General features: G+C 29.9%; 1 protein-coding gene, 2 non-coding genes and 2 pseudogenes across 3 annotated transcripts; 2 read left to right on the top strand and 3 right to left on the bottom strand.

The window, feature by feature from the left end:
- Nucleotides 1-2,339: 2,339 nt before the first annotated feature.
- Nucleotides 2,340-2,488, bottom strand: LOC145845305 (U8 small nucleolar RNA). Its single transcript, XR_014370348.1, has one exon. It is a non-coding gene; the product is annotated as a U8 small nucleolar RNA (small nucleolar RNA).
- A 2,242-nt stretch (nt 2,489-4,730) lies between these two features.
- LOC145844888 (glutamate--cysteine ligase pseudogene) lies at nt 4,731-5,717 on the top strand (annotated as a pseudogene).
- A 4,945-nt stretch (nt 5,718-10,662) lies between these two features.
- LOC145844887 (uncharacterized) lies at nt 10,663-12,240 on the bottom strand. The gene has a single exon (XM_082952307.1). It carries the CDS (start codon nt 12,238-12,240, stop codon nt 10,663-10,665), a length of 1,578 nt encoding a protein of 525 aa, XP_082808433.1.
- An 8,115-nt stretch (nt 12,241-20,355) lies between these two features.
- Nucleotides 20,356-22,134, bottom strand: LOC145844886 (glutamate--cysteine ligase catalytic subunit pseudogene; annotated as a pseudogene).
- A 3,495-nt stretch (nt 22,135-25,629) lies between these two features.
- On the top strand, nt 25,630-25,777 carry LOC145845306 (U8 small nucleolar RNA). Its single transcript, XR_014370349.1, has one exon. It is a non-coding gene; the product is annotated as a U8 small nucleolar RNA (small nucleolar RNA).
- The last annotated feature ends 648 nt before the right edge of the window (nt 25,778-26,425 follow it).

Here is a 26,425-nt window from a genome sequence, read left to right as displayed (position 1 = left end):
ATGGTTTAAACTACAAGAAATACAACTTTACTTTGCTGTGCAACTTGGAGTACGACTTGCCGGGAGGCGTTGACGAAAAGTACTGCAGCACTGAGATAATATTTAGCGTTGCAATTAACTACTTTCAGATTGAATTTGAAAATGTAGACGAGCAAAGATGTGCTAAAGGACAAACTGCGTTTAATCGTTCATTTGATGTTGTGTCAGGAGAGTATGAAGATATTACGATGTTTAAACAGGACTATTTAAGCGCTCTTTTTTTGGATGCTTACTATAATGATAGTAAAAATAACATGTTAATGTCTTATGATCATAAAGTACTCAACAGTTTGTTTGACTTGCGTGGATCTTGTAATTGGGAAATAGAATGTCCATACAAAGAAGACGAGTGCTCACAAGAGAGTTTTGATATAATAAAATTTCATTTTTAGTTCACAGTTTTTACATTTAACAAAATGCTTTGATTTTCTTTTCAATAACTCGGAACTTTTTTATTTAAACTACATAGGGCTATCAATTAAAAACAATTCACTTCTAAATAAGACTTACAACTTTAGTTCAAAGCAAACTTCCAAGTTTTATTTTGATAACTCAGAACTAAAATCTTGTTTATCTAAAAATTAATATAAGGTTTATTTTTCAATGGTCAAAACAAGCGCCTGAAGGACTTCTGTAACGCTGCTTTTTGTTGCATGAAAACAGCTTTGTTAAATAACTTGTTATTTTCGAAAGTTTGTTTGTAGTGTTTGAGGTTAAAAAAAAATTCTTAGCATTTTTTTGCTTTATTAAGGGTGTTTTCCTAAATAGTTATGCTTTATTAATAAGACAGTTTTCTAATAAAAGACTACTCAAAAAATTGTTATTTTTTGTTTAAAACTAGATGCTTGTTAGTACGCTTGATGTATTTTAATTTTTGTATAAGTGAGTATAAAATTTACTACTTTTCTTTTTTGATGCTTTTAATTTTTGCATTAGATTTATTCTAATTGATGATTCTAAGTTTCTGTTTAGTTAATTTAGTTTTTGTAAAAATGACTGTAGTTTTTATTATTTGTGAGGAAGTAGTTCCAGTTTTAGGCTTCAGACACAGATTGGCTGATATCAACTTTATTGATAAAGAAGCTGCAAGTACTCTGAAAATAGTTTTTTTTTTATTGCAGCGCATTTTGTAGTAAATAGAACTGTATATAACTATACAGTGTATATGAGTTAAAAAAAAGCTCTTACTTTTATCACGTGTTATTTTCAAAAGTATTTGATATAGTTTGAACCAGTGTCTTCACAGTGTTCACCTAAGTAGTGTGCTTATGAATGTTATACTGCACAAGATAGAGTAAGTAAAGTAAAAGTTTGTTTTTTAACTGGCGTTTGATTTGCCTCATTCTGTTAGAAAAAACTAACTATAACGAAAACAATCAGTTTACAAATTATTTATACATTAACTAATCAATATAGAAAATAAAATAGAGGGAATTTAGACAAGAATTTATACTTTTATAGTCTAGTGAGCACAGTACTTATTTTTCTGTAATTTAATGAGCACAGCTTTTTAATAAGCAGAAGATCAATGGTCTAAGGTGTAACTAAAAAGAAAGAAAATTCAATATAAAAAAGTTTCACAATACTCATTTAACATCTTTATTTTGTTCTTGTTTAGTTTTTTAGTTTAATATTTTCAATTTCCAATAATTTAGTAGTTAATATAAAAGGATAGCGTATAAAAAATTATTTTCATATATTTAAGGTTAATTCTACACTTTAAAAAATAATAATAGTCATAATTTTTTTTTCAAATTACTAAAAAACTGTTTAAAAGACTACATTTATAACGTAATATTAAAAAATATTTTTAAACTTGATAACTTATAAAAATCTATACCTATTCATCTATATCCTGAAGGGTGATGTCTTGTGCCTACTTGTGTTCCAGAATAAGGAATATTTTTCAATGGTCAAAACAAGCGCCTGAATGACTTCTGTGGCGCTGCTGTTTGTTGCATGAAAACAGCTTTGTTAAAAAACTTGTTGTTTTCGAAAGTTTGTTTGCAGTGGTTGAGGTTTAAAAAGAGTATTTTATTTTAACTTTTTATTTTGATAGTTTTTTTCATAACTAACAATGCTTTATTAAAAAGACAGCTTTTTCTCATTTAATATATGGTTGATTTATGAAATTTTATTCATAGTATTGCTAAGTTTCATTTAAACTAGATACTATTACTTCTGTTTCAAATAATTTTTAACTGCATTCTATAAGAAAAATTTACCGGGAATTTTCATATAAGCATTTAATGTATTAAAAATCTTTCTCAAAAGATAAAAACTCTTCAGTCATGGCTAGCATCAGACAATCCTCAATTAGAGTTGCGATTCCAATTGAGGCGCGGTAGAATATAACTCATATGAGAATCATCATACCGCAGTCATCATTTGATGATCTTACTGGTCTACTACTTGAGTAAACGCAGGTAAGGATCACCTATACTGAAGAGTGGTGATAACTGTCAACTGTCTGTTAATATTTTATTGCATGCAAGTAATAATTTGCTTGTGACGTCATAGTAAACTAGAACGTTTCGCTTCATTGCACACGCACATGAAAGAGAATTAAAGTACAGTAGGGTTTGGTTTCAAAAAAGTAAGTTTTTGATTTTTAATCAAATTATCGTTTTGGTATGCGACAAAATACTTTATAAGAACTTCTTAGAATTTTACTTTTACTACAAATGAGAATTTAACTTATTTTTTTGTTTAGTGAAATTAAAAAATTATCATCTTAGTTTATAATTAGAAAAAAAAAAATTAGTATGTTTACCAAAATAATTAAGCTGGTAAAACCAACAAACGTTTTCTTTAAAACCACTCACATTTTAAAAAGTTTTAAAACTTTGAACAATTCTTTGTTTTATTCCCCTTCATTTGTTAGAATTATAATTTTACATCAACAAACGCTAAAAAATTTTAAATAAGTTCATGATGTTTAGGTATATTCATTACTTTTTTAATTTTTGCTAGTAAGCTTTTCACCTAAAAAAACAAATAGTGTTTTAATATCGTTTTGTTGATATTGATAAAAGTTTTAATTTTATACTTTTTTGTACTTCTGTAATAACCATATTTTTCTTTCCTTAGTTTGAAGACAGTTATTTTGCTACTAGTACTCTATTTCTATTTTTTGTGTATATGTGAAAAAAAATTTTTTGGTTAACATCTTTTTTAAAAATTCAATCATTCATTTTAGGATTTTGTCTTTTTTTTTAAGTGTTTAAAAAAAATTTGACGCGTTAAAAGTATATTTAAGTCAAAAACCTTTTATTTTACGCCGATCGTTTAAAAAATAGAATGAAACAATTTATTTAGGTATTTAAGAAAACAAACTCTTAAAAAGTAAAACACAAATAAGTGAACAACCACAAAAAAAACGATTAAGTGTTACAAAAACAAGTTTAAAACTGTAGTTAATGTCAACAAATATTCTTAAGTTATGTATTTTTACTATAATTATTTATACTTGTCAGTTTAAATATTATGTAACAAACATACTAGAAGATATAAATTTATGATTTTATTTCTTATTAGTTTTTTATTTATTTTAAATTTTTACAAACTCCTTTATCTTTAACGCAAGTTCATTACTTGCATGAAATAAATTTAGTATATAAAAATAAAATAATTTAGCCATGTGCATTTTTATTCAACTTCAACCGTACTCATATAAAGTAAAAACTTGAAAGTAAAAACAGCATGACTAACAATGAATTAAGGTACAACATTACTAAAAATAATTTTTGTATCACTTTAAATGTTTCATAGATTGTAGTAGAAAGGTCTCAAGCTATATAATTTTGAATATAGCAATTTACTTAAGTTAATGTGAAAGCTTGCCATTTATTCATACATATACTATTGATAAAGACTACTAGGACATTTTTCTATCTACATTTTTTGTTTGAGTTTTTGTTTAATTGTTTATGATATTATTATAATTTAATGATCGACAAAAAAGACATTCAAAATATTTAGTCCAAGGTTCACGAGACTTGAACAGTGCAGAACCTTTCGGTTATCGAGTCGCACGCCACGGATGCTTTGAAACAAAGCATGTCTTCTCTCTTGTCAACTAAACGTCACTCTTGTTCAGGACATGGCGGGTCGTTTAAACGTTTTATTAGTTGTTTTAGCTTAGTTGATTTAGCTAAGTTGTTTTAGCTTAGTTGTTTCAAGCTTTTAGTTTTTGTATATATATCAGAATTAAGGTAATAACTTTAGAAAAGTTATTTCAAAGCTAAAAAAAATTATTTGTGCTATTTTATCGTTTGAAATTCTAGTCAAGTATATTTTAATTGCTCCTAAGTTGGCTGAAAACAGGGTTCAAGCAGCCATTGACTGTTAAAAAAAATGCTCAATAAAAAATCAAAATAAGTGTTCAATATAGTTAAACTGAGCTTGATTTCTTCGTTTCAAAAATGGTTTTGTTACTTTCTGCTTAAAGTATTTGAAAAGTTATTTAAGTTTAAATCCAACCAGTTTTTGCCTTTTACAGTGTTGAAAGTACTCAAAACTCTTCATAGTTTTGTCCAAAAATCTACTTGAATAAAGTTACAGAAAAATAGATGAAAAACTTATTTACAAAAATCTTTTTTACTATTTTTGTTTAAAATAGTATAATGTATAGCATTTATAAGATAAGCTATTTAAAAACTACAAATTAACTTGAAGACTTTATTTATTAAATGGCCGACTTGGACCAGTGCAAGAAAGTGTACGACCAGCTCGTGGCAATTTCGCCAATTTTGATGGCCATGAGCGCCTCCAGCCCCTTTTTTCGCGGCTTCGTGTCAGACGTGGACACCAGATGGACGATGATGGTGCAGTGCAACGACGATCGGACGCGAGAAGAAACGAAAACGGTGAAGAGCTCGCGTTGGGACTCGGCGGATATGTTCTTGCGCGAAGATCACCTCAAGCTCAACGACGTTCCTGTTTCGTACGACCGACAAGTGTTCGATTTTCTCATTTCTCGAGGTGTCGACGAGGCCGTGTCGAGGCACGTCGCCCATGTTTGGGTGCGAGACCCGTTCCTCGTGTCCAATGAAAACTCGGACGCTGAAGAGAGCTACTGCTACTTCGAGCACATGAACAGTTCCGTCTATCGACCGGTGAGGTTCAAGCCGCCTCCCGGACCGAAGTCGCCGATCGGCTGGAGGTGCGAGTTCCGTGTCTTGGAAATTCAACCGAGCGATTTCGAAAACGCCGCTTTTGCCACGTTCGTGGTGCTGTTGGTCAGGGCTTTCGCGAAGTTTGACGTGGACTTGACCACTCCCCTGTTTGGGCATCACTCGAACATGGACAAGGCGCAAAAGAGGGACGCCGTCAGGACGCAAAAGTTCAGCTTTCCCGGCAAACTGCAAGTTGGTGGTGGTGAGAAAGGAAATGTGGTGCTGATATCTGCAGACAAAATTATAAACGGCGACGGGAAAGACTTCATCGGGCTGATCGGGCTCGTTAAAGAGTATTTGAAGAGTGAAGCTCACACCGTTGAAACTTCAGAGAAGCTCAGCGCTTACATGAGCCACTTAGGCGGCATAGCTTCAGGCGAGACGCTCACGATGGCGCAGAAAATGAGACGGTTCGTTGAAGATCACGAAGATTACAAAGGAGACAGCGTGTTGAATCACAAGATCAACTACGACATGATGAAGGCTTTGTGGGACGTTTGATAGTATTGATTTGTATACAGCGATCTTAAAATATGCAATACAGTCAATTTTTTTTAGCATGTAAGGTTTGCATGTAGAGTAACTTTTGCTTGACTATAGTTAACTAATTGTGATGTTATTTGTAAAACTACTTTTTATATTCATAATTATATATATACTAGCTTTCAAAATTAAACGAAGTTAAATGTATTAAAAGTCAGTTAACAGGTGTTGTAAAGAATACATAACAGTTTTAAACTTTTTAGAAATGCTCAAAACTTACCTTAAAACTTACACATTTTAATTATCAAGTCATACAAGTATGTGCGTAGAAAATACTGTATTAGTATTTTTATCGATTTTTTCTTAAACTTCAAGATATAAGTTGGAAACTAGATTTGACAGTAATTAAACGTAAATTATTTACTTTTATATATATTAAATTTTAAAGTAGATTGTAACAGATCAATTGGAAGCTAATAAATTTATACGAAATAACAAAAACGACTACTAACTACACTATAGTATATTTAATTTTCTAATATATAATGGAAATACACACAATGTCGTTTATTGTCGTAATTTTGTAATGTACTTTTTATTTAATTTTGTTTCAGGTAAATTTTCTACTATCTTAAATGTTTTTGTTTTAACAGTTTTGTTTTACAAACCTCTTAAGTTTATCAGTATAAAAAAATAAAACTTTAAACTTGTACTTAGACTATAGAGAAAATGATTGTAGTTAGTTAAAGCTGTCACTTTATAATTTTTAAATACTTTTAATTTAATGTATAATAAGCTAAAATCGAAATAGTTTTTAGTCTTACTAAGGTAATTCTTTTTCAAAACTTTTTTAATTTTTGTTCATATAACAAAAACACTTTAAAATAATCTAATATAGTTTTGCTCAATTAAAAAAATTTAAAGAGCTTCAGATAAAAAAAATTGTGATTTTAAGCTTAATCCAAAACTAGAGTTTTGCGGTGGTATTACTACCGGTGCTCTTCTGTTAAAATAAACAGTTTATTTTGACCGAAGAGTATTTAAATTGTTACCACTGCAAAATTCTAGTATGGAATAAAGTTTTGATAACTGAACGGTTTATTAATATTTGTTCATAAAACGTGTTCCGTTGTGTTTAAAAACTTAAAAAACAATTAGAACCATATAAATAGCTTTTTAATAGTTTTTAAAGCTATAAAACAGTAAAAAAGTTAGGGCTGAAATTAGCATTTAATTCTGTTTATTACTGTATTTGTAGACAATTTTTTTAAATTATTTTTAACATTACTTTTATAACTTATTTTCACTTTTTTTTTTTTTTCTAAGATAACAAAGTCGTTACAAGTCAAAAATTACTACATGTTAATATTATTGTTTAATGAACGACAAAAATACGCTCAAAACGTTTGGTCAAAGGACCAAAATAGATTGTAATATAAATTTAATAATAAATTATTAAAAACTATTCTGTTTTTCGCCGATCGTGTAAAAAAATGTTTACAAAGATTAAACTTTAGTATTTTTGTAAAACCGAATGTGAAAAATTATAACAAGAACAACTGTATTACTAGAAAAAAAAAACAAAAGTTACTAAAAACCAATTAAAATTTGTACTGGAAAATATTTTTTAAATGTATACTACTTAGTTATTTTTAACTATCATTTATTACATTATAAACAAAACTCGATGATATAAGTTTATGAAAAAATGAAAAATATCGTTAACTGTGTCTTAGACAGATTTGAGTGTTATATTATATATATATATATATATATATATAAAGCTTGTATTTGACTTTCAAAATAAGATAAGCTTGTTGAAATGGAAAAAAACATTTTCAGAGGTATTAACTTTGTTTAATTAAGCATATTAAGTTTGGTAACTAAAAAAAAAGTTTTGTTTGAACAAATTTATGGCGGCGCGTGGTGTTTTTGGTAAATGGTGCTACATATTAGTAACTGACAAAATAAATTAGAATGATTCTGTTATAAAAAACCAATTAATATTTAAACATAAATTTATTACTTGCACGTTATACACTTTTCAAAGTTGTTATATCTCACTCATACATTTAAATAGAAATACAGTTTCTTGATTAAATCTTTCTCTTGGAAAGACAGAGCAACTTCAACTCCTTAACCTTTCCTTTCGCTTCCAGCCTATTGACTTCCTCTGCGCAGCCAATTATCATCTATTCTCGGCGTCTTAGTAGAAGAATAATCGATCTCGTTCTCTCTGTCAAACTCCAAAGCCAGAATCCTCCCAACCTCGCCTTCTTCGTCGTCGCGCCAGTACGACACGACGCCAGAATGAGACGTGAACCCGTCCTCAGCTTTGACCGTGATCTCGCCGTCGTCTTCAAAACTTGCTTCCACCGACATCATCTCTCACTTCAGCGCCGCTTCGACACTTCCGTGCCTGGCGTCGCCCGTCAGCGGGTTAAAGTAGCTCATCCCCATCTGACATAGACTGCACTCTTCCCAGCTGTTCATATGCGCTTCCTTTGGCAGCCTGAGCATGTCGACAATTTCAAACGTCTCCCGGAAGTAGACAAGCGCCACGCCGTCGCGAAGATACCACGCGGCCGCTAACCTGGTCTCTTGGTCGCCTCCTCCTGTCGGAAAGCTCGCAGGGATCCATATCTTCCGTCGCCGTAGTTGCACCCCTGCACGCAGTGGCCGGTGGCGATACAAAGTTTTCATCAAAAAAGCCCCGCTGCACCTGGTGAAGTAAACTTCGCCGCTTTTCGCCGCCGCGTTCCCTGACAGCAGGGCAGCAATAAAGCTGGGATTTTATAAAGAGCTCTGCTGCAATATCGTCTGCTCCGGCGTCTGCGACTTTATAGTGTTTTCGATGAAATTGTCCACATATAGCAAAAGTTTAATCTCCGTCACCGAGTTACTGTAGCGGCATCCACCGGGGAGTCCCCGATGACAATACACCGTGCAAACTGTCGTCATGATCGTTTGTGACCGGGCCGCCGCTGTCGCCATCAGTCGTCGAGTTAGTATAATTTATCTAATATCAATATGCTAAATTCGGATTTTTCCTTCTATACTTGCAACTAAAAAAATAAAAAAATAATTTAATTTAAAGCTTATTACAAATGATTATTAAGTATATGAAGTACTATGTTATAATATGGAAAATTATCAATAAAATAATATAGTTTCTGAAACATTCAGATGTGTTTAAAGTAATTCTGATAAAGACTACTCTGTAATAAATGCATAAATAATAGAAGTAGAACAAAAATTAAAAAATAATCAGTTAAAATATAATTATTATGTTTTTATAGATTTTATTCTACTTTATTCTATAAAAATGTCTTAGGTATGTATGTTATTTATGCCTAAATACTAAAGTTTTAGTTATTTACCAGTCAGTGTTATTTTAACTAGTTTCTATATGAATTATTTATTTATTTATTAAAGTTATGAGAACGTATGTGCTACATATTCTGGAAGCCTTATGTATTTAGTCATTAAAGCTCAGTTTATGTAAGCTGAAACACTTTTTTATCAGTCTAGATTTTTTAAATCTTTATTTCAAGTAGTTTTATGGTAATTGTTTTGACAAGTGCAACTTTGTTTGTAAATTTTATTATCAATTCAAAGTTCATTTTAGTATGATATTAAATCTAATAATTTTAATTAGTCAACCGTATTGTATTTATTTAGCTTTAAAACTTTAGTTAATTTTTAAATCCCAACTCTTTACTCGATCATTTCGTAATTTTATATTTTATAAACTTATAAACTTTTGACCACAGTATACTTTTACTTCAGTTAAATTTACTAGAATTCAGTTATTAATAAGCCTTAGTCGAAAGTACAATGGTTTAGTAAAAAAATGGTTTAGATCAGGGTTTCCAAACTTTTTTTTTATCTAGCCCCCTTTATAGAAATTAAAAAGGCTATTATCCCCTCCAACAAGACTACTCAAAAGGCTACCATTTAAAATAACCTAAGAACTTTTTTTTTCTTCATCTACAACTCAAGAATATCTAGTAAAGTTTTAAACTCCAAAGTTGCCAAAAAGTTTGAAATTGCCCTCATCCCCTCTTTTGCCCTTTACTAGTTATTACCGACTTACTAAAATTTAGGAAATCCTGGTTTAGATCATTAACTAAATGAAACACACAGTTAACAAATTATCATTAAACAATTTCGATACTAAACACTGATAATCAATCTAATTAAGCAAAAATTTATTTCCCGTACAAAACTTAATGTCTCTAAATTAAAGAAAATTTAGTACTTGTTTAAAAGTTTGTAAACTACTTTGGTAATTACAAACACTCTTCTACGTAATTTTTAAAAATTTGTTAGGAGATACGGCCACTTGTAAACTTTATTCTATTCAATTTAACAAATACCTAGGTGTGTTCAGAGTTCTGTTTGATTATATTTCATTGGTCGGGAGTATTTAGTAATAAACATATAATTTAATTTCAATTAATTTCCGATCCGCTGCTTGTTAAAAATTACAAACGATATATAATTTAACAGAACTCTAAATATACTTAAGTTGTTGAAAAGTTGAATAGATATTTAAAAAATCATAAAATTTTAACAGAAAACTTTAGCAATAAAATGCATACAAAAAATTTGCACATATTCATTTTTAGTTGCTGTCAAATAACTATTTTTAAAGACCAATGACTTCATACGTACAAAATAAAGGTTGCTTTTTGATCGGTTAAAATAAAAAAAAACTACTTTGAGCGAATAAATGTAAAAGTTGTGAGTGTTCGAACAAAATTGTACAAGTAACGTTTAAAAGTAAAAGTTTAAAACAGTTAATAAGTGAACGCAAATATAAAAATCAACGTGTCTAGTAAAATCGAACACTTAAACAGTGATAGTTAAAAACTTATTGCAATCAAAAGTTGGTTCACAGCGTTGTATACTTTCACTAGTTGTGGCTTTGCTGCGCAACCTCTGTTAAAACATAGTGAAGCTAGTACTTAAAATTGAACTTGACTTTTACGAGGTACTTCGGCTTGACCTGTGTGACGTCATAGACGATGTACTCGTTGTACAGCAGGTAGCCGCCCCGCACCTCCTGAACCTTCGGTTTTCCCAGCGGCACTTTAACGTCTTCGCCCAGCACCCTGCTCGCCCCGTCGTCCGGCGAAGTCCTGCCCACCCCCTTCGTGCTGTGCTTACCGCTGGGCAGCTCGTTGGCATGGTAATCCGCCTGCAGCTTCTCGTTCATGCTGCCCACGGCCACCTCGCACAGCAGCAGCAAGCCGTAGGGGCTTCTCTTGGACGCGCGGCAGTAGTTCGCCGACTTGGACACCATGTCCGCGAAATAAACCCCCTTTCCGAACATGTACCCGCTCACCGGCGCCTCCGGCGGCGCGATCCGCAGCCCCTGGCTCAAAATACCGCACCAGTTCATCAGGCGCGACCCGTGCCAGAGGAGCATCTTGGGGCTGAGGCTCTTCTGGTACCTGGTGCTGTCGGACACTCTGTTGACGTCGTACACGTCCATCAGCTGGAGCTCGTACGCGGAGTGGGTCGGGGCGTGGGTGTTGCTCACGAACTCGTCCACCAGCTTGTAATCTGAAGACTGGCGGTTCAGGGGCTTCAGCTCGCAGTTGAGCGACTTGTAGTAGCTGTCCAACACGCAAACTTCCCCTCCCGCGTCCGACTTCACTATTTCCATTCCGGATTGAACGTCGTCGAGTGACTCGAGCAGCTGTATTTTTTCCTTGACCTGGGCGTGGGTTCTTATTATCGTCGGCCTCTTCATACCGAAGTTGTGTGGAATTCGCGTGTAAAACTCGCTGCAGGCAGCCTCGAGGCCGGCTTTGTTCTTCGTGTCGATGATGGCAGCCACGCGCTTCAGAGTCTCGTAACCCACCTTGACTTGCGCCTTGGTCAGCTTTCCCAGTGGCGACTTTTTAACGTCGAAGCCTAAGTCCGTCATGGACCGCTCCCATTCGCTCACGTCAAATATCATCTTCATCAGCTCTTGCAGTTTCAGGTCCAAGTTTGACGCCGCGTTGCTTTTCTTGACGTCTGCCACAGGTTTTTCTTCTTCCTCCTCCTTTTCCGAGTAGTCGACCTCGATCAAGTCGTACTTTTTGTTTTTCTTCTTGAACTCGCCGCCCCACTTGTTGCCTGTTTTCAACTGAAACTTTTTAGTAAAGTCTTTGATCGCCGCCTCTTTACCAGAGTCGAACCTCTTCAAATCGTCGCCCACGGTGCGACCGATCCTGCCCCACTTGTTGTAGACCCAGTAACGGTCCACGTCCTTTTCCTTGATGACCTGCAGCACGTAGAACTTGTTGTTGTTGTCTTTGATGTTGGTCTGGTTGAGCATCGCGTTGTAAACCGTTCCGTTTTCCGCGTAAACTTCGTACTGATCGCTGCGCCACAACCTGCATTCGTTGTCGATGGGTGGCAAGCAAGTCTTTTTGCATTCGGAAGTGGTGGCGGCTTCTGTTGGCTTTTTGCTGTCGGATTTTTTGGCGGCGACTTTTTTGCTGGTGTTGGACGTCGACTTGCGCTTGATGGCTTTTTTTGGCATATTTTCAAATTAAACTACTTGTATTCTTCGTCTAAAAATAAATATTAAAATAAAGTACTTATTAAAAATGATGCTTTTGCCTTCAAATAGTACTTACACTTTTAATAAAAAATAACATTTATATTTTTTTTTTATCTCACAGAGTGGGCCGAAATGGCGTATCAAATTAAACTTTTGAATTAAATCAGTATTTGTGAATAAAAAAAAAAATATGCAGCTTAAGATTGCATCAATTTTATTTTTAAAACTAAGTAAAGAAAAAAAAAAAAAAAAGTTAATTGACTTAAAGTAGAAGCTTTCTAAATAGTATTTTTGTGCATTTTTATGTTGAAAACTAAGTTTATTTAAAACTTAAAATTAATGCAAGTTTAACTAATATTTTAATGACTTTTGTGTTTTAATAGCTTTCAAATGTTTAGTACAATTTAAATATTAGGTATTGATACTGTTTAAGAACATTTCATTCTTTAATTAAATAATGCTCCTTAAAAAATAAGTCCTAAAAGATATTTCTTAAGAATACGTCGGCAACAACTGTGTAAAGTATTAAAAAAAATATTTTGAGAGTTTTTGAAAAATATTTTTATAAGTTCATTGAAATCTAACAATACTATGGTTTATAAAAAATAATACACACATTTATATCAAAATGGTCCGTAAGTATCTTAAACTTTAAAGGTTTACTAGGCTAACAATGTTTTTTTTTTACAAAAAAAAAGAAGCTCAGAAAAAAAAAATATTAAACAAGATAAAAAAAAAAAACTTTTGAAACTAAGAAACTATAAAAACTCTTAACTTAAAAATTTATTTTATAGGCTGTATATGGCGTTCAATTTTCTTTAAGCAAGGACATCAAAACTTTATTTATGCGAAGATTTTTTAAATAGCCTTGCGCAATCTGGTTAAACTTATGTTGTAGACGGAATTTTATAATTTTGTATAAAGCTCTAGAATCTTGGTTTACTGTTTATTTTAGTAATATTTTTTAAAATAAAAGTCTTTTTTTTCTAGTTGCCTGCCCACTGTGTCTCATTTAAACATTTAAAAAGAGACAACTTGTTATCTGACAGATTTCATTATTAAAAACAAGGTTAAATTTAAAATTACGAAACCAATATCTAATCTTGTAACTTTAATATTTTTTATGGTTAGAGTTAATAAAAGTTTTTCGTTAACCAAAATCTGTTTTACTAGAATTTGTCTTTTCAAGTGTAAGTGTAAAATTAAATAGTAAAAAGCTGTCAGGTTCTTAAAAGTTCTACTTTTTTAATCTGCAAGTTTGATTTTTAACCAAAGGAAAAGTAAATTTTTATCTGCGAGACCCTTGTTACAGAACACTTAAGTTACCTTAGTTCATAAAGACAAATTTGTGCTAAGATAGAAAATTTTTAAAAGTAGTAAGTTCTTAATCTTCTTTATGAAAACGTTTCCTGTTTATTTTATATATGATTTGAAATAACAACAAAATAAAGTTTTATAGACTAAATTACTAAATACGATTGTTTGAATGTTTTCACGCTTAAACAAATGATATAATATACCTCGTGGAAAACTGTTTATATTTTAATTTTCTGGATACACCCAAAGTTGTGAAGCGTTCCCACTTTTGTTAAATTTTTTTTCCAGTAAACAAATGATAAGAACTCCTAAATTTTTTTTTTAACACTTAAGGGTATTAATATACTATCGTTTTTAAGTTATTTCAGAATTTTGTCTTTTATATAAAAAACGATTTTAAACTGAAACAAAACAAAAGTTGTAAGGTATCATATTATTTACTATTGAGTTGAATATTGGAGTATTTAAATTACTATAACTTTAAAAACAATATTTATTTTAATTTTAAATACAATAGACTTAACAATAAAAAAAAAACATATTATGAAAACAATAATATTAACTCACTTAAAATTATATAATAATAAAAATACCAACAACTTTATTTGGTAATAATCAAATTTTAAAACTTATGCGTTAGATATAACATAATCGTCAATTTTATAAGTCAAAAGTTATTAAAACTTTAGAGAGAAATTAATTAAATAAACATGGTAGGTTTAAAAACAAATGTTTACGTTTAACAAGTTATTGTAGGAGAGTGTAACAAGCTTCCAAAAACGTACTTATAAGTTCAGTTTTTATAGTTTCGATCTAAAAAGTATCATTGTAATACTTTATATACTTTATGTTTCTTTATTTTTGAATACTTAAAAGTTATTTATATGCTAACAATTACTGTACAATACAGTTGTTAGCTACTAAACAAATCTATTTGAAATAAAAGAAAGAACTTACTGCAAAATTAAACAAAATTTTAAGATGTTTTGAATTCATGACCCCTTTTAAAAACTCAATTGTATACTTTTGAAGTAAAAAAATGTTATGCTTTAGCAAAATCTTAAAATGTAAGCTCAACTGTGTATTGTAGGTTAAAATAACATTAGCTAAATTCAAATTACGTTGAAATTTACAAGATTCACTTTTAACACAACAATTTATTTTCTCTTTAAAATATTAAAAAAGTTTTTTACAAATTAAAATTTTATATTTTTGTCTAAGTGAAACCTGTTCTAACCTGAACGAAATTTGAAAAACTAGATTAAATCTACGAAAATACTTTTACCGTTACAAACAATTTTTTAAATTTCATAAAACAAATTGTGTTAAAAGCTATATAACAACGCTTGTTTATTATTGTTTTAGTGACGTGCTTTGTATTGTTTGAATTTATAATTCAAATAAATGAAAGCTTTCAAATCGTATGAAAGTGTGCATACATTGTTACATACATCGTATTCATATATTTTACTGTAACAAAGCATTATTTAAAAAAAAATCATAAAAAATATACTTGAACTTTTTAAATATTTAGTATTTAAATAATAAAACATAAAGAATAATAGCACAAGATATCATTAATTTACAGAATAAAACATTAAAAATAAAAACTATGGTTAGAAAATTTTCATTAGTCCTACTTTAGATTATAAACTATAAAAAGAAACTAAAAAACAACATAAACTATTGGTTTTTGCATGATTCTTAAGTGTGATTAAACATAAATAAATACTATAAAAATATAAATTTGTCTTAAACTATATTAGGAATAGTTAATGATTATTTGATATAGCTAAGGTTTGACTAAGTAGTATTTTTGATAAGGGTATTTTGGAATCTTTAAAAAAAAGTTATACTTTTTTTCTACTTTTAACTTAAAAAGAGAAAACCAAGTAATAAATTTGAAGAAAATTACCGAATAGTCAGAGCTTTGTCTTTGATAGTTGATAATGTTACTAAACAAACTAAAACATCAATAAATAATAGACATATAATTGTTTAAATTTAAAAAAATTATTTGGTAACTAAATAATAAAATTATCTTTTAAAAAAATTAATAGAGGTAGTAAGACAAAACTATACTTCAAAAACAATGAAAAGCTTTTTATCTGTTTTGTTATTACTATACAAAACAAAATAAATATATATCTACTATATCTAAGGACTTTTTAAAATAAGGTACTGATATTAAAATCATATGTTGAATGAATATTTTAATTTTTATTAACAATATTAATCAAAAAAACAAAAATAAAAACTAATTTTGAAATGCTACGTGTCAAAGCTTTAGTATAAGTTACTTTGAAAATAATTAACTTTATTTTTTCATTGTTATAAGTATTAAAATTCGTTTTTTTTTCATCATCTTTTTAATAAATTAACGTTATTATGATGCTTAGAAAGCACTTTTTTTACAACGTTTATTTATTTAAAAATTAAGAATATATTTGACTATCAATTTCAAACATTACACTTATTTATTCTGTGATTTACAGCTTAAAAAGTTACACCAGTAGTTAATAAAGGAAAGATTATATAAATTTTTTGAATAATTTAATTCACAGGTACACGTCTGAAAAAAATAAATTAACACATAAAACTTAAGATGTTAAATTAAAATAAGAAAGCGTTAGGTTTGTTGCTTCTTTAGTTTTTTTTTAAAGTAAAAGTAAACGCTTGTGCAAAACAACCTGTACAAACATAAATATTTTGTAAAAAAGTTATAAGTATTTATTTTGATCGCAAGGTTGTTTTTTTAATGTTGAATATGTTAGGTGAAATCAGGGGTCGACAAACTGAAGCCCGCGAGAATAATAAAGCATAAACATGCTGCCTACAAAGTACTTTTCAGCAAAGTCATACATATAGAAGAAGAAAAGGTTTTTATGGTAAAAACAAGAACAGGGCTCTTAAATTATGTAAAGAAAGCTGTAATGAGAGTTCTTGCCTCTCACCAAAATCAGAAAGTCCCAATAAACTATAGGAGGAAAGTTCATGCGAAAGTGTTGGAGAAAAGATTGTTCAGTTGAAGGCTTGATGTGTAAAAAAAACTTACTGCAGGATAAGTATGTTATAATAGGAAAAGGACCGGATAGTGACGATGAGAGTACTAGTGATGACAAATTTTAAAGAAGAATTGTATGTAGTTATATATATGGGTGATGACGTACTTATTGACGTAGAAAGTAATGAAAGTAGCTACATTGAATCAGACGAAGATAATGATGAACTAGATGATTATTGTGTAAATTATTGTGTGCAAATAATAGGTTTGCGTAAGAAAGAGGAATTTTGTAAAAATATTAAATTAATATAACTAATACAACAAAAAAAATTATAGACTTATATTAAATAAAAACAGATTGTACAGTAATCTTCCTTTATTGTACCAACATATGTTTCTGTTTGTTAACGAATCAACACACTTCAACTGGGTTCTGTAAAAAATAATTAATGTAATGAAATAATAGAAGCATAGAGTAAAGTAGGTGTTAACATGTTTTCATTAAAATAAAATATTTTCTACAGATAATAGTTAATAATAGGTAAAATACTTAATATTAAATCCGACTGTTATAAAACTATATAATGTTTGTGATTATTAAGTCTAAAATAAGTAAAGTAAACTAAAATACACAACAAAACAACAAATAATAATATAAACAAACAACTCATGTTAATGTAAAGAAAAATTGATTCAAATTTTACTGTTGTTAATAAATGAACAAAATACATTCATTTCATCTAATAATTACATCACAATATAAATGAGGTTATTTCAACTATTTAATTAGTATTACAAAGTATGTTAATTTAGTTTTTATGTTTGTAATCTATTTTGAACAAAATAAAACAAATATGTTAGTTCAAATGTAAAAATCAAAATTGAAAAATTAAAATGTAAGAAAACAAAACACAAAAAAAAAAAAACTTGTTATTGAGCTTACAAAGTACTGAACGATAATTAAGTTACAGGGACACACATAAAATCACAATGACTTAAATTACATATATATATATTGTATTTAATAACTATTACAATAGTTGATTGATAAAGTAGCAGTTGGGTGTTTAAATTAAATATCCCATACATATATTTTAAATATTAAGTAAGTAAACTGTATTATATATGAAAGTTAAAATGTAAAACAACGAGGTGGTCATATGCTAAGTATAAACCTGCAGTAAAAAACCTACTAGCTCTCTTGGGCGTAGTAGGTAAAAAAGCACGGTTTATCTGTGATTTGAATACAGGCTTCAAATTAAACTTGGAACTTAACACATAAAGGTGTGAAGAATTATAGTCCGAGGGTAAAATGAATATTGAAATGTCGGTAATAGAAAGTGACTTATGCGAAATAGATATATAAATAATAATTGATTAAAACTATATATTACTTGAGATATATAATTTTATTAATATATGTTAAATGAATGTGTGTGTGTATGTGAAAGGTGGATGAAAAATATGGAGGGTGAGAAAGCGCCAAGGTGTTATTTGAAGAAGAACCGTCGGTTGTGTACACACTACCGACTGCTACTTTATCAATCAATTATTTTAATAGTTATTAAATACAATATATATGTAATTTAAGTCATTGTGATTTTATGTATGTCCCTGTAACTTAATTATCGTTCAGTACTTTGTAAGCTCAATAACAAGTTTTTTTTTTTTGTGTTTTGTTTTCTTAAATTTTAATTTTTCAATTTTGGTTTTTACATTTGAACTAACATATTTGTTTTATTTTGTTCAAAATAGATTACAAACATAAAACCTAAATTAACATACTTTGCAATACTAATTAAATAGTTGAAATAACCTCATTTATATTGTGACGTAATTATTAGATGTAATGAATGTATTTTGTTCATTTATTAACAACAGTAAAGTTTGAATAAGTTTTTCTTTCCATTATCGTGAGTTGTTTATTTATATTATTATTTGTTGTTTTGTTGTGTATTTTAGTTTACTTTACTTATTTTAGACTTAATAATCACAAATATTATATAGTTTTATAACAGTCGGATTTAATATTAAGTATTTTACCTATTACTAACTATTATATGTAAAAAAAAAATATTTTAATGAAAACATGTATACACCTACTTTACTCTATGCTTCTTTTATTTCATTACAGTAATTATATTTTTACAGAACCCAGTTGAAGTGTGTTGATTTGTTAACACACAGAAACATATGTTGGTACAATAAAGGAAGATTACTGTACAATTTGTTTTTATTTATTTTCCAGTGAAGTTTCTTCACTAGGATCTTTTGTTAGCAAACAATTAAACCTTTTTTTTTATTAACAGTTAGACTTATATTATCGAGTTTAGTTTATTATAAAACAACTAAACTGATAGTTAAAATTAGCTGAATAAATATATTATTCGAAAATATTTTTCAATACAAACTTAAAATTTCAAACGATTTCCTGTAACACTTGTTTTTTTTTAGTAGTATAGTTACTTTTGTTTTGGATTTATATAATCGGTTTTACTAAATTTAATCTTTGTAAATATATATATTTTTTTAATATTAGGCGATTAACGAAATGATCTTTAATAATTTATTAATGTGTAAATATCTGAAACTTGTAACGACTTTGATACCTTAAAAAAGAAAAAAATTGTGAAAATAACTTATAAAAGCCGTGTTAAAAGTATTTAAAAAAAATATTTCTACTAATACAGATATTAACAGAATAAATTCCTAATTTAAACCCTACTTTTTACTGTTTTGCGACTTTAAAAACTATGAAGAAAGTTATTCATATGGTTCTAATTGTCTTTTAAGTTTTTAAACAAAACGAAACACAGTTTATGAACAAAGATTAATAAACCATTCAGTTATTTTAAGCTTTTTTATTATAAACAGTTTATCTTGACCGAAGAGTAATTGTAGTAATACCTCTGCAAAAATCTGGTTTTGAAATAAACTTAGAATCACATTGAATCGTTTATGTGAAGCTATTTAAAAAAATTCAAATTTACCAAAATTATATTAGCTTATTTTGAAGTGTTTTTGAGTATATAAACAAAGATTAAAAAATTATTGAAAAGTGTTAACTTAGCTAGACTAAAAACCATTTCAATTTTAGCTTATTTTATATGAAATTTATAGTACCTAAAACATATAAAAAGACAACTTTAATTAAGTACAAACATTTGCTTTATAGTCTAAGTATAAGTTTTAATTTTCCTTTTTATACTTAAAAATCTTTGAAACTACACAAAAGTTAATTATCAATTTAAAATTCATATATTCGATTATGTAAATAAAATCATATAAACTATAGTTAAATATCTTATATAAACTTTCTAAATTTCAATTGATATGCTACCATCTACTTTAAAATAATATATGCTAAAAGTAAATAATTCACGTTAAATTACTGTTAAATCTAGTTTACAACTTATATCTTGAAGTTTAAATAAAAAATAAATTTAAGTACTAATATGGATTTTTTCTCCGCACATAACTATATGAATTGATGACCAAAATGTGTAAGTTTTAAAGTAAGTTTTAATCAATTATAGAAATTTTAACAACTGTTATGCATTCTTTATAACACCCATTAAGATAATAACTGTCTTTTGATACTTTTACCTTTGTCTAATCAAAAAATTTGTTGAATGTATAAAACGTATTTTTACAAAAGACAACACAATTATTTAACTTGTACAAGCAAAAGTTACTCTCTAGGCAAAGTTTATTGACCAAAAAGAACCGATTGTATTGCATATTTTAAGATCACTTTATACAAATCAATACTATCAAACGTCCCACAAAGCTTTCATCATGTCGTAGTTGATCTTGTGATTCAACACGCTGTCTCCTTTGTAATCTTCGTGATCTTCAACGAACCGCCTCATTTTCTGCGCCATCGTGAGCGTCTCGCCTGAAGCTATGCCGCTCAAGTGGCTCATGTAAGCGCTGAGCTTCTCTGAAGTTTCAACGATGTGAGATTCACTCTTCAAATACTCTTTAACGAGCCCGATCAGCCCGATGAAGTCTCCTCCGTCGCCGTTTATAATTTTGTCTGCAGACATCAGCACCACATTTCCTTTCTCACCACCACCAACTTGCAGTTTGCCGGGAAAGCTGAACTTTTGCGTCCTGACGGCGTCCCTCTTTTGCGCCTTGTCCATGTTCGAGTGATGCCCAGTCAGTGGAGTAGTCATGTCCACGTCAAACTTCGCGAAAGCCCTGACCAACAGTACCACGAACGTGGTAAAAGCGGCGTTTTCGAAATCGCTCGGTTGAATTTCCAAGACACGGAACTCGCACCTCCAGCCGATCGGCGACTTCGGTCCGGGTGGCGGCTTGAACCTCACCGGTCGATAGACGGAACTGTTCATGTGCTCGAAGTAGCAGTAGCTCTCTTCAACGTCCGAGTTTTCATTCGACACGATGTACGGGTCTCGCACCCAAACATGGGCGACGTGCCTCGACACGGCCTCGTCGACACCTCGCGAAATGAGAAAATCGAACGCTTCTTGGTCGTACGAAGCGGGAATGTCGTTGAGCTTGAGATGGTCTTCGCGCAAGAACATATCCGCCGAGTCCCAACGCGAGCTCTTCACCGTTTTCGTTTCTTCTCGCGTCCGATCGTCGTTGCACTGCACCATCATCGTCCATCTGGTGTCCACGTCTGAGACGAAGCCGCGAAAAAAGGGGCTGGAGGCGCTCATGGCCATCAAAATTGGCGAAATTGCCACGAGCTGGTCGTACACTTTCTTGCACTGGTCCAAGTCAGCCAGCTGAACGGTGGTTTGAAGGCAGCAGCTGCTGTAGGCGACCCAAACGCTGTCTAGATAGATGTGACCTTCCTTGCTAGCGTCCCGGTCTTCTTTCCGCCCAAAGTTTTCTCTGAACGGAAGCCTTATGTTTTTGTCCTTGTAAACCGGAACGTTGCCGACGATCTTGGATCCTTTTCTTATCATCATATTAAAATGCCATGCTCTGTAAGCCGGCGAAGTGCTGCAGGCGTCGTCGTGGAAAAATATCGATCTCGTTAGTGGGTTTTCGTCTTCTGGCCCAACTTGCAAGGCAGGTACGGTAAAGTTCCCGCAGCCAATCAGCGGGTATGTGGTCATGGTCACCATTTTTTCGTTTTCGCCCAGACAACTGTTTATTTGGTCCCTTCTGGCCTTCATGTTAGCCTCAACTTTTGCCAGATCGTCCACCGAGCTTCCAAAAGGTTGACCCGGCGTGCTCTCCGCCTGAAACTCGCTCGATTCCATCTGCCAGCAGATCCGATCCTCCTCATCCAGCGTCTCGTTGAACTTTTTCAGCTTTTCGAGGACTTCAGTCGCCTTCAGTACCAACTTGACCGTCTCGGCTTCATCGTCCACTCTGACGATCAACTGTTCGATCTCATCGCCCCATTTAAACGGGTAGTCCCCTCGACCCCGCATTCTCGTGTAATTGTGGACGAACTGCTCCAACCCCTGCTGTTTTAACTTGGGGATGAGCGGCTTCATTTCTTCCCAACTGTAAAAGTTTGGGGCACGTTCGTAAATTTCCATTTGTTTCGAAATGTTCACCTGCATTATCCAAGTAAGACGCTCGTCTTGTTGTGGTTTTTGTACCCTCACAAACTATATTATTCTATAAATTTTAATGATAAAAGCGAAAATATTTTTTTATTTGGGATTAGTTTTTATTTTAGGCACTAAGTATCTTTTTTACACTTTTATTTAACTTATTAAAAAACTGCTTTGGTTTATAAGAACTATTTATAAACTGTTCAAGTCTTTTAAAACTAAATTAAGTATACTTTGTTGTTCTTATAAACGAAACCATTTTAATAAAACCAAAAGCAAACAATCTCAGTTTTACTAAACGCTCATGAAAACATTGATAGTTTTTAAATAAACTTAAGTTAAAATAGCCTTTTCAAAATAAATTAGCGTTTGGATGTAATAATGCTTAACTTTTATAACTTTGTTTTTTTTTTTATTTCTCGTATCATATTTTTTGACTCGTGATAACAAACTAACGCATAACTTTATAAATTGTTTTAAACTTTTAGGTTAACATTTAAACAACAATAACATACAACTTTGGTAGACTTATCTATACTGAAAGAAGACTTTTGTTTACTTTTGTACTGCATGGCTTGTTTTTATTTGCTTTCTACTTTATGACCGTGGGTTTTTAAAATGTATTTTAATTTATACTTATCTTTTAAACTTCAAGCTGATAATACAAGATCTGAATGAAAACTTGTATAGATACTTTTTTTTGAAGTATTTAAACCACTTAAATGATGAGCACACAGTGGGCTGGCAAACGGACATTGAACATTTTAGTGACTAAAAAATTAAACTAAGAGTTTTATTTAAGTGTGTAGAGATAGGTTTCTTCTTTTAAAAGTTGGGTTCAGTTTAATCATCCTCAAATATATAAAAAGGTACGTCAAATTAAATGTATTAAATTTTTGCTATTTTGAAGTTAAAAAAAATAACCCGAATAACCCTAAAATTTATGTCAATGAATAAGTCTTACAGTAAGTGATAAAATACACCTTAAAATGAATAAGTACAGCAGATATTTTTTTTAGATTTATTTTCTTTGGATTAGTTTAATTTGAAAAATAAATTTTTTGACTTAATATAAAAAAAGTATTTTTTATTTATTTATAAAATTGCTCAATTACCCGGAATTTCATTGGTGTTTTTAGGGTAATATAGGGTATTTTTAAACGTTAAATATCTTAAAAAACTCATCGTTGGCATATTTTTTCCTATTTTTTAGCTAACACGACAAGAAATCTATAGACAAAACTTTTAAAAAATCTATCGAGGAGTATACAACTATATTTTTAGGTTTATACAAGCGATATTTTGATGCCTATTTACTTATTATTTAGAAAAAAATAATTTTTAAATATCAAAAAAAGTCTAATACTTTTAGTTTTTAAATAACTTTTTTTTTTTTTGATATAGAACAAACCATTTTAAACAAAAGGAAAAAAATGTTTATAATTATTTCATTTATTTTTTTGTAACTTTCTGCAAGCAAATTTTTCAACAAAACTATGAAGAATTTTCAGTAGTTTTCTACACTGCAAAAGGCAAACCCTGGTTGACTTTAAACTTACATGACTTATCAAATACTTGAAGCAGAAATGTAACAAAACCAATTTTGAAACAAAGAAATAAAGTTCTTCTTAACTGTGTTTAACACATAATTTGATTTTCTTTTCAAAATATTATATTTTATAATCAATGGCCACTTGAGCCCTATTTTCAGCCCACTTTGGAGCTATTGAAATATAATCAACTAGAACTTCAAACTAGTGAAATAGCACAAGTATTTTTTTTAGCTTTGAAACAACCTTTCTAAACTTATTAGCTATTGTCTGAAAAGTATTCAAAAAGTAACAGCTTAAAACAACTAAGCCAAAACAACTAAGCTTGATATAACTAAGCTAAAACGCTTTAACGTTTCGTTTTGTCCTGGACAAGGCATTAAAAGGTATATTTGATGTGCGACTCGATAACCGAAAGGTTCTTTGTGCACTAGGTCTTTGGAATAGATATCTAAGCGCCTTTTTTATCGTTGAATAAACTATATCAATTTAATAAAAAATTAGCCCTAAACTTAAACAAAAAAACTTTAAATAGAAAAATACCCTACTAGTCTTTATCAATAGTATATGTATAAGTAAAACGCGAGCTTTTACATTAACTAAATTAACTTGTTATATTTAAAGTTATATAACTTGAGACTTATATACTACAATTTATGAAACATTTAAAGTGATACAAAAAATAATTATAACAACGTTTTACCTTAATTATTCATTGTTAGTCACGCTGTTACTACTTTCACGTGTTTACTTTAGTTGAGCATGGTTGAACTTGAGTAAAAACACACATTACTTGAAAATTACTAAATTTATTTTATGCAAGTGATGAGTTTACGTAAAAGATGAAGGAATTTGTAATAAATTTTAGTAAATAAAAACTAGTAAGGTAACAGAATCATAAACTTATATCTTCTAATATGGTTCGTTACACAGTAATTAAACTAAAAGGTATAAATAATTTAGAAGTATTTTCTGATATAAATAAAAGTTTTAACTTGTTTTTTGTAACACTTGTTTGGGTTTTACTTTTCAATAAATTATTTTTTTAAAGTACCTAACAAAATTGTTTCCTGGTTATTTTTTTTATACGATCGGCAAAAAAAGTTTTTGATAATTTTTTATAATTTAAATACTGTTAATGCGTTTTAATGATTTTGGTACATCTAAATAACATGAAAAATCCTAAAATGCCTTAATAAAGCGATTTTAACATTATCGAGAACAGTTTTTTTACATATACGAAAAAAAAGAAATAGAATACTAGTAGCATAATAACTATCTTAAAACTAAGCATAGAAAAATATGACTTATCTCGAAGTACAAACAAGTTTAAAAATAAAACTTTTAACGATATAAACAAAACGAAGCTAAAATATTACTTATTTTAAAATCTGAAAACATCATCTACGTTTCATGTACTTTATTTAAAATCGATTGTCAAAGAAAAGGAAATTTGTTGAACAAACTTTTACAAAACTATGATTTAAAATAATGAACCGAAATAGAACTAAATTAGCTGGTCTGGTCATTAGACTTTTTAAGTTGCTAGTGGCTATGAAAAAATATTTGTTGATTTTACAATCTTAATTATTTCGTTACACATACTTAAAATATATACTTAGTTTTCTAAAGATAAACTATAATAATATTTATTTTTGTTAAAATAAATTTAAAAAATAACTTAGAAATATGATTTTTTTTAAGTTAAAACTCTAAGAATTCGTTATAAAATATTTTGTAAAATACCAAAAAGATAGTTTAATCTTACTAAAATATTAATCTTAATCACAACAAAAATTTACTTTTTATATAAATCAAACCCTACTGTACTTTAATTCTCTTTCGTGTGCGTGTGCAACGAAGCAAAACGTTCTAGTGTACTATGACGTCACAAGCAAATTATTACTTGCATGCAATAAAATATTAACAGACAGTTGACAGATAATTCCACTCTTCAGTATGGGTGATCCTTACCCGCGTCTACTCAAGTAGTAGACCAGTAAGATCATCAAATGATGACTGCGGTATGATGATTCTCAAATGAGTTAAATTTTACCGCGCCTCAATTGGAATCGAACTCTAATTGAGGATTGTCTGATGCTGGCCATAAGTGAAGAGTTTTTTTTTTCTTTTGAGAAAAATTTTTAATACACCAAATGCTTATATGGAAGGTCCAGATAATTTTTCTTATAGAATGCAGACAAAAAATTTTTTTAAACAAAATTATTAGTATCTAGTTTAAATAAAATTAATCAATACTATAAACAAAATTTCATAAATCAACCATCTATTAAATGAGAAAAAGCTGTCTTTTTTTAATAAAGCATTGTTAGTTATGAAAAAAAACTATCAAAATAAGAAAGTGAATTTTTTTTTAACCTCAACCACTGCAAACAAACTTTCAAAAACAACAAGTTTTTTAACAAAGCTGTTTTCATGCAACAAAAAGCAGCGCCACAGAAGTCATTCAGGCGCTTGTTTTGATCATTGTAAAATATTCCTTATCCTGGAACACAGGTAGGCACAAGACATAACCCTTCAGGATATAGATGAATAGGTATAGATTTTTAGAAATTATCAAGTCTAAAAATATTTTTTAATATTACGTTATAAATGTAGTCTTTTAAACAGTTTTTTAGTAATTTGAAAACAAATTTATGACTACTTTTATTTTTTAAAGTGTAGAATTAACCTTAAATATATGAAAATAATTTTTTATACGCTATACTTTTATATTAACTACTTAA

This window comes from Thalia democratica, chromosome 9 (genome assembly GCF_965202585.1).
Source record: "Thalia democratica chromosome 9, ktThaDemo2.hap1.1, whole genome shotgun sequence".
NCBI lineage: Eukaryota > Metazoa > Chordata > Thaliacea > Salpida > Salpidae > Thalia > Thalia democratica.
The sequence above is the reverse complement of the archived record's forward strand: the minus strand, read 5'-3'. Positions and strand labels throughout refer to the sequence as shown.